At 40.6% G+C, this 12,463-nt stretch overlaps 1 protein-coding gene across 6 annotated transcripts in view; it reads right to left on the bottom strand.

Annotated features, from left to right (window-relative positions):
* The window catches only part of FCRL5 (Fc receptor like 5), a 63,403-nt gene that overhangs the window by 19,385 nt on the left and 31,555 nt on the right, over positions 1–12,463 (bottom strand). For all 6 annotated transcript variants that reach the window (XM_043452832.1, XM_043452833.1, XM_043452836.1 and 3 more), the window contains 2 exons: positions 11,090–11,368; positions 3,952–4,230 (listed from right to left, as the gene is read on the bottom strand). In XM_043452832.1, coding sequence (XP_043308767.1) covers positions 3,952–4,230; positions 11,090–11,368 — 558 coding nt within the window. The remainder of the gene's footprint in view (positions 1–3,951; positions 4,231–11,089; positions 11,369–12,463) is intronic.

Here is a 12,463-nt window from a genome sequence, read left to right as displayed (position 1 = left end):
CAACTCAAAAGCATCAATTTTTCAGTGCTCAGCTTTCTTTATAGTCCAACTCTCACATCCATACATGAATACTGGAAACACTGTAACTTTGACTAGACAGACCTTTGTTGGCAAAGTAATGTGTCTGCTTTTTCATATGCTGTCTAGGTTTGTCATAGTTTTTCTTCCAAGGAGCAAGTGTCTTTTAATTTCATGGCTGCAGTCACCATCTGCAGTAATCTTTGAGATGAAAAAATAAAGTCTCTCACTGTTTCCATTGTTTCCCCATCTATTTGCCATGGAGTGATGGGACCAGATGCCATGATGTTAGTTTTTTGAATGTTGAGTTTTAAGCCAGCTTTTTCACTCTCCTCTTTCACTTTCATCAAGAGGCTCTTTAGTTCCTCTTCACTTTTTGCCATAAGGGTGGGGACATCTGCATATCTAAGGTTATTGATATTTCACACTTATCATAGCAAACACCCTCTTCCAACAATACAAGAGACAACTCTATACGTGGACATCACCAGATGGTCAATACTGAAATCAGATTGATTATATTCTTTGGAACCGAAAATGAAAAAACTCTATACAGTCAGCAGAAAAAACACTGGGAGTGGACTGTGCCTCAGATCATGAACTCCTTATTGCAAAATTCAAATTTAAATTGAAGAAAGTAAAGGAAAACCACTAGACCATTCATGTATGATCTAAATCAAATCCCTTACTCTTACACAGTGGAAGTGACAAATAGATTCAAGGGATTAGATCTGATAGACAGAGTGCCTGAAGAACTATGGATGGACGTTCGTAACATTGTACAGGAGATGGTGATCAAAACCATCCCCAAGAAAAAGAAATGATAAAGGCTAAATGATTGTCTGAGGAGGCCTTACAAATAGCTGAGAAAAGAAGAGAAGTGAAAGGCAAAGGAGAAAAGGAAAGATATATCCAGCTGAATGCAGACTTCCAGAGAATAGCAGGGAGTACTTAATACACAATCTCAAAAATGTTTGAGGAATCTGAAAATAAAGATTAAATTGAAACTCAAGTATCAGAGTAGTCAAAAGAAGTGATTGGTTCAATAGAAAATGAGGACAAGGAAGACTGTTGCTTACATAGCCAGGGATGTAATTGAGCTTTGGCTGCATCAAAAATAAGACCCAAAAGAGAATAGATATTGATCAAATTATTGGCTCATTTTTATATTTATTCATCTATCAGAAAATAATTAAGCAATTGATAAGTCTTAGGAACAGGACGGTATACTGGGGATTCAACAGTAAGAAAGACACAGCTCCTCCTCTCATGAAGACTACAATCTAGATGAGCTGTTAAGGAGCAGTTAAATAAAAATACAAATATAGAACATTGATATAAAGAATAGGATGCTATGAAATGTATAGTACTGGGGCTTGATCTAGTATGGGTTAGTCAGGGAATGCTTCCTCACAAAGTGACATTTGGATTAATGAGGTGAAGAAGGGAATGAAGACTGCACAGGTGGGGAAACTGTGTGTGCAAAGGCCCTGAGGTGGTAAGAACTTTGGAGCTTTTGTGTTATTGAAACAAGGTAACAGGAGCACTGTGGGAAGCATTTGAAGAGTGCCAAGAAATAGGAGGCTGAAGAGCTAGGCAGAGCTTCACAAGCCATGGTATGGCTTTTGATCCTTCTTCACAGAGCAATGGGAAATCTGTAAGTGTCTCTCTACAGAGTCATGAGATGATCAAATCTGTCTTTAAAAAAAAAAAAAGACAATTCTGATCTCAGTGTGTAAAATAGATCATAACGGCACAAAATTGAAGTGGAAAGGTTATTAGAAGTGGAGTAGAGTAGTGGCATTGCAGTAATTGCAATGATGGTACATATAACTATGATAGTAGCAGTAAAGATAGAAAAAGAAATCTGAGAAATATTTAGAAAAAATAAAAGCAACAAGACTTAATGATTAATTGGCTATGGAGAGCAAAGGATAGAAATGTCAAGGAAGACTCCTGGATTTTTGCCTTGTGTATCTGAATGAATGGAGGTATCTTTCACAGAAGTGGGGATACTTGAAGGACCAGGTCTGGGGGGAATTCCGTGCATTTTAGAGGTGTTACAGGTTATGAACTTTTAAGAGATATGGCATAAGCATGTACTTATTTGGGAGGTTTTGTAGTTAAAAGTTTAAGAATCATTTATATAGATGACATTCCAGGATCATCCAGAGAAAGAACATATTAATATATAAGACAAGAGGATACATGCCAGACAAAGTTCTGGAACACACCAATGCTTAGTTCATCTATAAGGTGAGGAGCTAATAAAGGAGACTGAGAAGGAGTGGCAGAGAGAGGAGATCTAGGAGACAGTGAAGTCATTGAAGACAAGGAAGGGATGGTTTCCAGAAGAATAAAAAGATAAACAGCATGGACTGTTTCTGAGAGATCAAGTAAGGTGAGGAATGGAAAATGGCCATTGAATTTAAAGCCATGGAGGTCATTGGTGACCTTTGTAAGAATAATTTTGGTATAAAGGTCAGAAGAAACCAAGGTTTAATCCTAGTGGATAATAAGGAAATGGAGGCAACCTGTGCAACTGATTCTTCTTTTGGAAATTTAGTCATAAGAGAACAGTGACTGCAGGGATGTGTACTCGGTTGCTCAGTCATGTCCTACTCTGTGGTCTCACAGACTGTAGCCTGCCAAGCTCCTCTGCACATAGAATTTCCCAGGCAAGAATGCTGGAATGGGTTGCCATTTCCTACTCTAGAGGATCTTCCTGACCCAGGGACCAAACTCACATCTCTTGTGTCTCTTGCATCAGCAGGAAGATTCTTTACCACCTGGGAAGCCCAACTGGAGGCATAAATGAGGTCAAATGGGTTTTTTCCCCCCTTAGACATGGGAGGGAAACTCAGTAGGAAGGATCCTATAGAGCAGGTGTTAAGGGACATAGACAGAAAGTTGTTCAAATTATCTGAGAATGCAAGCAAGGATGGAATCTATTTTAGAAATGAGATGGTGATTTTCACCTTTTATAGGAAGCAGTCTTCTATTCTGTACCTTAGGAAGAGGAAGGATAAGTTACTGGATGGATACAAACACTCACTAGGGTGGTTGGGAACCACAAGTGAAATTGTCTGGGAGGAAGTAAAGGCGTTAATGAACTGGGAGTTCTGTTGAGGTCTGAGGACAAAAGTGATTAGAGAAGTTGAAGAAACAAGCAGAAGGATAGAAGGCTGTGGTCAGGTAATTGGAGTAGTTTGTGTACAGGGGAGTGGATGAGAGTTGTGGAAAGGATGACAAGCCATGGTGTTGAGTGGGTCCCCCATGTGGACATTAGAGTCATAGACTGATGACGGAGTATAGAGTGGAAGACTATGAGAGCGGTGTCAAGCTTTCACTGACAGTGGGATGACTAGGAGGTCAGCCCATGATGGCCAGGTGGGAGAGAGTGCTACTGCTGGAGGACAGGTAAGAGAGCATGCAGGAGAATGATGTTGAGAAGCCTTTTAGCAGGAGTTCAGGGTGGGCGTCTGAGCTGCCCTGTGATAGAGGCAGGAGAGGCTAGAGCAAAATTCACGAGCCCATGAAAGAATGAGTTGGCCTTTTTATTGACTGACAGATAGAGGAAACCCCAACTAAATCTCTTCTGAGACAGGTTGAACTTTATAATTTCTTTTAAACTTTTTTGCTGATCATTGTTGGCCAGGATGCAACTTGCATTTGAAAAGCCTTTAATCCCACATGAGGATACTTTGGGTCACAATGGCTGCAGTGTTGCTGCCAGGAGAGGCAAAGCAAGCAAAGGGAAGGCTCAAGTTCCTGAAAATGTAGAATACAGAGCCCTCAGATGGAGGCTGTGTAGGCAGCAGGCTAGCAATGATGTCCCACAGCAAGTGGCCCTGGGCTGCCTCCAATCTCGGCTACTGGGAAAGGTGGGGGAGATGGTCCATCTCTGGTTGTGCTATGGTTGGGTCCACTTACCTCTGACACTGAGTGGCACCATGTGACTGCGCTGGACCCCCTGGCCATTGTTGGCCTCACAGAAGTAGTTCCCAGAATGCTCTGCCTTCAGAATGAGGTTGAAGGAAGCACCCCCTCCAGAGGGACTTGAGCTGCTCCCGAGGGTGACATCCTCGTGATAAAACTGGTACAGGATCGGGGGAGAGCCTCTCTGGGCCTCACAGTGAAGCTCCACCACGTCCCCCACCACAGCCTGGACCCTGGGAGCCCTGAGCGTGAGAACAGGGCGAGATACTGGAACTGAAAGCAAAAACGAGTTAGTTGATATCAGTATCTTTTCCAGAGCTTATCTCTATTGATAATTTGGTGACATTTTCTAGATCTTTTCTATGTGTAAGAACACTCAGCCTTATCAACACAAATAAAAGCATAAAAAACCCACATATATGCATGGGAGCACAAGATACGTACTGGTCTACAAGCTGATTTTTCCAATTAGCAAAATATCATGACCATCATTCTATGTTATTACTTAAGGATCTATCTCACTCACTTAAAAAATCAGCTTTATTGAAGTATAATTTACACGCATAAAAAGCAACTCTTTTTTTTTTTAAAGCAACTCTTTTAAAATTTGATATTTTAGGGTAAATATTGCTTGGTTATTTTTAACAACCACAAAGCATTCCACAGTATGAATTTACTGTAATACACTGAAGCAATTCCCCATTATGGAACTTTAGGTTGTTATCATTTTCTAATTTTGAATAAGGCTCCATACACAATTCTGTATATATATATCATTGTGCTTTGTCAATACATGTCTTAGGATAAATTCTTACAAGTGGGATTTCTGGAATTGAGACATAAGCATTCAAATAATGATATATAATGCTACATTGTTCTTCAAAAAGTTTCAACCAATTTGCTCTTACACTCACAGTTTATAAGAGTCTCCTTCCCCCACTCTCTGATCAATTACAGTCACATAAACACACACAGACTTATTTTCCTTATGAGTTCTCTTTTTCTAGTCTTAAACTTTACAGTTGTTTGTCTGAAGAATTTACTTATTCTATCCTATGGGAACCTTACACTTTACTGATTTTTTATCGACTGCTAGTGAATTATAATCCATTAATGATGAGTTGCAGTCTATAAAAGTATTCAGAAATTATTTGCAATGTGAAAACTTTGAATATGTCATTAATTTTTCCAAATTACCAAATGAATGTTTGTCCTCCATTGTGAAATAAGAAGAAAATTGTTTTTTTTTTTATTCCCTCTATTCCCTCTGACTGATTTTTCTTTGTTACATGTATTTTTAACTGTTTTCAGTTCAGTTAAGTTCAGTTGCTCAATTGTGTCCAATTCTTCATGACCCCGTGGACAGCAGCACACCAGGCTTTCCTGTCCATCACCAACTCCTGGAACTTGCTCAAACTCATGTCCATCGAGTCAGTGATGCCATCCAACCATCCCATCCTCTGTTGTCCCCTTCTCCTCCTGCCTTCAATCTTTCCCAGCATCAGGGTCTTTTCAAATGAGTCAGTTCTTCTCATCAGGTGGCCAAAGTTCCAGAGTTTCAGCTTCAGCGTCAGTCCTTCCAATGAATATTCAGGACTGATTTCCTTTAGGATTGACTGGTAGGATCTCCTTGCAGTCCAAGGGATTCTCAAGAGTCTTCTCCAACATCACAGTTCAAAAGCATCAATCCTTTGGTGCTGAGCTTTCATTATGGTCCAACTCTCACATTCATACACAACTACTGGAAAAACAGCTTTGACTAGATGGACCTTTGTTGCCTTTTACTGTTTTATCATTTATAATAGTTGCTTTCTATTCTGTAGCCATAACTCTTATATTGCCTAGCCTTTGTTTTTATGTCTGAATCACTGATTTTCAACCCTATTTGTACAATATTTTCAACTGAGGATGTGTTAAAAAAAGGGGGGGGGATTATGAGGCCTCATCTGAAAGACTTTGAACTAAATTGGTCTGGAGAGAGCTTAGTAAAATACCTTTTTCAATATTGCTAGGTGACTCATTTTTAATTTAATTTTTAATTGGAGGATAATTACTTTATAATATTGTGATGATTCTTCCATACATCAGCATCAATCTAATATGCAGCCAAGGCTGAGACCTACTGATGCGAATAGATTCAGTATTCACTTTTCATATCACAGTTTCTTCATTTTGAGTCTTTTATATTGATTCTTATCTCTGCTGGGCTAGAGTTTGTCATCAAATAATTTTTCAAGAGGGGTTAATGGGTACCAAGTTCTTTGAATCCTTGCACCTTTGAAAACGTCTTTTTGATTTGATATCAGTTCAATTCAGTTCAGTTCAGTTCAGTCACTCAGTCGTGTCCGACTCTGCGACCCCATGAACAGCAGCACACCAGGCCTCCCTGTCCATCACCAACTCCCGGAGTCCACCCAAACCCATGTCCATTGAGTTGGTGATGCCATCCAACCATCTCATCCTCTGTCGTCCGCTTCTCCTCCTGCCCCCAATCTTTCCCAGCATCAGGGTCTTTTCAAATGAGTCAGCTCTTCTCATGAGGTGGCCAAAGCATTAGAGTTTCAGCTTCAACATCAGTCCTTCCAATGAACACCCAGGACTGATCTCCTTCAGGATGGACTGGTTGGATCTCCTTGCAGTCCAAGGGACTCTCAAGAGTCTTCTCCAACACCACAGTTCAAAAGCATCAATTCTTCTGAGCTCAGCTTTCTTCACAGTCCAACTCTCACATCCATACATGACCACTGGTAAAACCATAGCCTTGACCAGACAGACCTTTGTTGACAAAATAATGCCTCTACTTTTTAATATGCTGTCTAGGTTGGTCATAACTTTCCTTCCAAGGAGTAAGCATCTTTTAATTTCATGGCTGCAGTCACCATCTGCAGTGATTTTGGAGCCCAGAAAAATAAAGTCACTGTTTCCATTGTTTATACATCTATTTGCCATGAAGTGATGAGACCAGATGCCATGATCTTTGTTTTCTGAATGTTGAGCTTTAAGCCAACATTTTCACTCTCCTCTTTCACTTTCATCAAGAGTCTCTTTAGTTCTCCTTCAGTTTCTGCCATAAGGGTGGTGTCATCTGCATGTCTGAGGTTATTGATAAAATTCTCAATTCTCATTTCTCCTCTGAAAGTGCGAGTCTGAACATTGTTTCTCTCTTTTAGTATTGACTTCTATGTAAAGTCTAAGACCACTTAATATTTTTATTTCTGAGATGACTGGGTTTTTTTTTTTTTGCCTGACCATACACACACCCACACATACTCGTGCATGTGCACGTGTATATTTTTAGCCTTGAAAATCAATAACCTCATCAAGATATGTCTTTTAATCTATACACTCAAGTTTTCTTCAACTCAAGACGTTTTTTAATTAAATCTTTGAGTTTTGTTTCTCTCTTTAGACACTTAATTATCAACACTTGTGGTCTTCATTGTCTGATCTCCATTTTTTAATTTCTTTTTCCTTTCTCTGTGTGTTTGTACCTTGGGTTCCATATTATTTTCTCATACCAACTCCATTCTGTTAACAGATTTCAGAAGTATGCATTCTATTCTTACTCCTTCAAATTTGGATTTTATTTCTAAAATAGCTTTATTGTTTTCTTTGGTTTTTCTCCTGAGCTCTGAGATATATATACATATATATTCACATTCTTGTTTTTCTTTCCTGTTATCCTATCATCTCTTCTTTAACCTCATTAAGTTCCCCATTGTACTTTTCTCCCCGCCAGAGTCCATATTTTCTTTAATTGTATTAAGAATATCCAGAAAACTTTTTTGTTTCCTGAAGCAATCCTTCTCCTTAAAAGTGTTGGGTACTTTGTGCCTTTTCTCTCCCTTTTATAGTTTTAAATGCATCGATGCAAAAGTTTCCATATTAGACTTCTTTTGTTTATGGCTTATACTTCAATGAATAAAGTTATATTTGGACTCTTGTATTTGCTTGAGAATGCTCTGTGTATGTGTGTGTGAGTATGTGTGTGCATGTGTGTGTGTTGATAGATTCAAAATGGGCGTATCTTATCAGTTTATATTCCCACGAAATTTCCATGTCTTCTCTTTGGGGTATATTCCCTCAAAAAGAAAAAAAAAAAAAAACACGCAAGACAGATTATTTTGCCAGAAGGTCTGCATGGCTCACAGTGAAGCTTCTCAATTTATGCGTTAATTTAAGGCTCATTTATTTATGTTCAGTTGGTATAAGCAGATGTGAAGACCAGTGTTCTTTCCCTAATCTTTTCTTCCTCATCTCACCTGAAAGACTTTTTGTTCATGGAATTACAAATGCTCACTGAAGACCTACTTTGTGCCAGACACCGAGTAGGCACAGGGATGCAGAGCAGACCAAAACTAAAAAGGTTCCATTCTCATGAAGCTTAAAATAAGAGGGTTTTAGATAACATTAAATTTGAGAAGAAAATAAAACATGATCATGAGAAAGAGGATGTCTTAGGACTTGGGACTTTCCTAGATAGCTCAGCTTCAGGCTTTAGAGTTTGAATCTCAGAGCATTTACATTTCACAAATAATCTCTTTACTTAACAATTTATATAGGGGCAGTGTCTTCCTTTGGTCATGTTTTACTATGATCTGAAACAAGAACTGTCAAGGAACAAGAGATCTTTCAGACTGATTAGTTTCAAGATAGGACCAAAGCAATAACGACTCCAGATGGACCCATGGGTTCCTAAGACCACAGACCATAACAGGAACTTGCCTAATTTAAAGTTCTGACCAGACCACACTTGTAGTTACCATCATACTCTGACTAATTCCTGTTTCTCAAACCCTAAAAGTGACTCCCCTAACTCCTCCCCACCACCTTGAGGGATGATGAGACTCTGTCAAAGTGATGCTCTTCTTTGCTTTTCCAGGTAAAAAAAGGGACACTCATGGACCCTCACCTCATTTCTTCCAGAGAATCATGAATTCATTACCTTTGGGTTCTTATTCCAACTCAAATCACAGAATTCTGGGGCTTTAAGGGACACTAATTACTGTCTTATCTAACTTTCAAGAGAAAGTGAAAACAGTAAGACAAAGAAAATTTTTAAATTTTGCCTAAATTATGAACTAAATTTGCCTAAATTATGAATTATTTTCACAACTAGAGCTAGAATTTGGATATTCTTATCCACACTGATATCACACAACTCAAGAAAGATGTTTTGCATGTACACTGGCTCTTTCTAGGAAACCTCAGAGGTCTTGCTGTGTATATCATTCCTAGAAAAAAGTATTTTCTTCAATGTAGTTCATTATATGTCGTGTTGTCCCAATTGAGCCTGCTCCCTCTGCCATCACTTGTTGAACTGGAGGTGGGCAGCTGGTTTAAGAACATTTCATGTATAGACTTGCCTGTGGCTTCTGAGGTGTCTTAGAGTTAGGCTGCTTGGCTAATTAGACTTGTTGGAAGCACTGCTTTGGTAGCAAGCCATACAGCACCGGCAGCTGGGGCAGACGTTGAAATATAGAGTAGGATGTCCTATTCCAAAGTCTAAGGCAGTCAGTGATGAAATTTGCAGGAGGTTTGAGGCAAGATAAGTCATAAGATAAAAGTCTTAAGAATGAGAGTGGAAAGCACTTAGGAGCAATACGAAAAATGGGGCAGAAGGACAGAGAAAGGAAACAGATGGCAGGGCTAGGAGTAGATAATAATGAAAGCCTCTAGCTCATCAAGCATCAATATAACCTGTTTTTGAGAAATAAGTTGAATTCTGAGAAATCTCTCAGTTCCGTTTCCACGAATCTGGATATGTTGTCTTCCTTTTTTTTTTTTTTTTATTCCCTGGATTTACTTAGCAAACCCTCACCCCCCGCCCCAGAGACATCAAGGTCTTTTTATTTCTTATCTAAAATGATCTGATACATCTGACTCAAGATTTCTCTTTCTTTCTGCTTCTTTGAAAAGAAATCTTCTACACGAAGATTCCAAGAGTAAACAGAAGCAATTTTGCTCCTAAAATGACACTTTTTCATGGTTCTATGGGTAACCATGAACTATACTCTGATGATTCGTATACATTTACAAATATATGTCATACTGCAACAAAACTGTAAAAAACATAATACAAAGAAATGACACTTGTGCTATTACTGGGTTAAGTCAAAAGATCTCAGAAACCCCAGAAAAACCAGTGAGTTGGCTTCCAGGAAGCCATTTCCTCCCTTCCTTTCACTTTCAGCCCTCTTTAAACCTACTGCAAGAGTCTGAACTGGAGAAGGCAATGGCACCCCACTCCAGTACTCTTGCCTGGAAAATCCCATGGATGGAGGAGCCTGGTAGGCTACAGTCCATGGGGTTGCTAAGAGTCGGACACGACTGAGCGACTGCACTGTCTCTTTTCACATTCATGCATTGGAGAAGGAAATGGCAACACACTCCAGTGTTCTTGCCTGGAGAATCCCAGGGACAGCGGAGCCTGGTGGGCTGCCGTCTATGGCGTCGCACAGAGTCAGACATGACTGAAGCGACTTAGCGGCAGTAGCAGCAGCAAGAGTCTGAACTGTTTCAGAACCCTTTGGAGAAAGTAAGCTCTTGCCCACTATATGTCCATATGCTTGAGCTTGTAGCTAAATTAATATGTAGGTATTAGTGGGGAGATATGAGATGCTTCTGTGCATTCAGTTAAGAGAAATTGGCTTGAAGACTGAACATGCAGGGCCTGAAAAAATAATTTGAGAACATAAAAGTGTTAGTCTCAACTCTTTGTGATCCCGTGGCCTGTAACCAGCCAGTCTCCTCTGTCCATGGAATTTTCCAGGCAAGAATGCTGGAGTGGGTTGCTATTTCCTACTCTAGGGGATTTCCTGACCCAGGCCTGGAAACTGGGTCTTCTGCATTGCAGGCATATTCTTTACCATCTGAGGCACCAGGGGCTTTTGAGAAAATGAATTCATTTGGTAAAAGTGGGGGAAGGTGTTGAGCTATTTTAGGGGCCTGGTTGAGTGAGGGCTGAATGAGGACTGAAGCCCACAGATGGATGGTTCTTTGAGAAGGGAAACAAGATGGGCATTAGGTTGATGGAGTAGGAAACTGGAAGATCTGTGAAAATCACTGAAAGGAGTTGGCATGACAAGGATCTGGGTCAGGGATGGGTCACTAGCAGGAATCCAGAGCTTACCAATGACAGAGAGGTTGATGCTCTCACTTCTCTGAGGGCCAAAGCCATTGTCAGCTGTGCAGTAGTAGTTTCCAGAATTCTCTCCAGTCACAGAGAAGCTATAGGACACTGTTCTCCATGAAGTAGCTTCTGTCCTTGTGAGCAACACATCTTCCAAAAAAAACTGGTACCAGATGGGCAAAGACCCTCTCTGAACTTCACACTGAAGTCTCACCTCATTTCCCACAAGAGTCTGGGTTCCACGAGGGCTGAGGCTGAAGACAGGTTGAGACACGGGCACTGAGGGAGAGAAAGACTTAGTCAACAATTGCTTCTGCCACTGCCTGGAGCTGTTAATCAGTGACTAGTGAAATATCCAGTCTTATGTCCCCTGGCCCTCAGGACAGCATGAATCACACTGCCCCCTAAAATTGGGCTTGGAGTTTGGGCACACATAGATGGGAAAAAAAACAAAACAAAACAAAACCTAAGATTCAAGGCTCAACAGAAACCATTTTAACTTCATACTGAGCTGACAGTCACCTTGGTGGAGTTTGGGACCTTAAGCAAAGCAAGCAGAGGTGAATTCCTCTTGGCTCAGAATGGATGTCCCCTGCCCTGCTTCATCCCCTCCCCGCTGAGTCTTCTCACACTGCTGCATAACCAGCTCTAAAAGTGCTGACTCAAGAAGGACAACTTTGGTATAACCATGATCCTGCTCCCTGTCTTTGCACCTTTCATGGTTTTGTATATGTAAATGATCAGTGCTTGCGTGCTCAGTTGCTCAGTCATGTCCAACTCTTTGCGACCACATGGACTACAGCCTACCAGGCTCCTCTGTCCATGAAATATTTTCAGGCAAGAATACTGGAGAGGGTTACCATTTCCTACTCCAGACTATCTTCCCAACCCAGGAATTGAAACAGCATCTCCTGTATCTCCTGCTTTGGCGGGTGAATTCTTTACCACTGAACCATCTAGGAGTATCTGATAGGAAAGGGACAAGTGACAACTCAGTGACCCTGGGAACTGATTTTGTAGCTATGGGAAACAATGCAATTAATGAACATCAGAAATCTGTGGATTGGTAGGGCAAGAGGACAGAAAGAGAGAAGCATATGGCTCCTCAGAGTTGGGGCCCAGGAGAACTGACCTGCAGGATGCCAGGGGTGTGATAACATCTGAGTTACTCACAGTACAGGGCTCAAAAACAGCAGACAGCTGTCTCAAGAGAACCTGGGTGTTGAGAAGGACATAGGTTTGGCCAGAGGAAGAAGCAGGGGAAACTTGAAGGTGGGAACACAGTTCTGGAGGGGTCAAGGATACAGGCCAGCCTTCCCTTGTGACTCGGCTGGTAAAGAATCTGCCTGCAATGTGGAAGACCTGGGTTTGATC

This window comes from Cervus canadensis, chromosome 2, assembly GCF_019320065.1.
Source record: "Cervus canadensis isolate Bull #8, Minnesota chromosome 2, ASM1932006v1, whole genome shotgun sequence".
Taxonomy (NCBI): domain Eukaryota; kingdom Metazoa; phylum Chordata; class Mammalia; order Artiodactyla; family Cervidae; genus Cervus; species Cervus canadensis.
The sequence above is the reverse complement of the archived record's forward strand: the minus strand, read 5'-3'. Positions and strand labels throughout refer to the sequence as shown.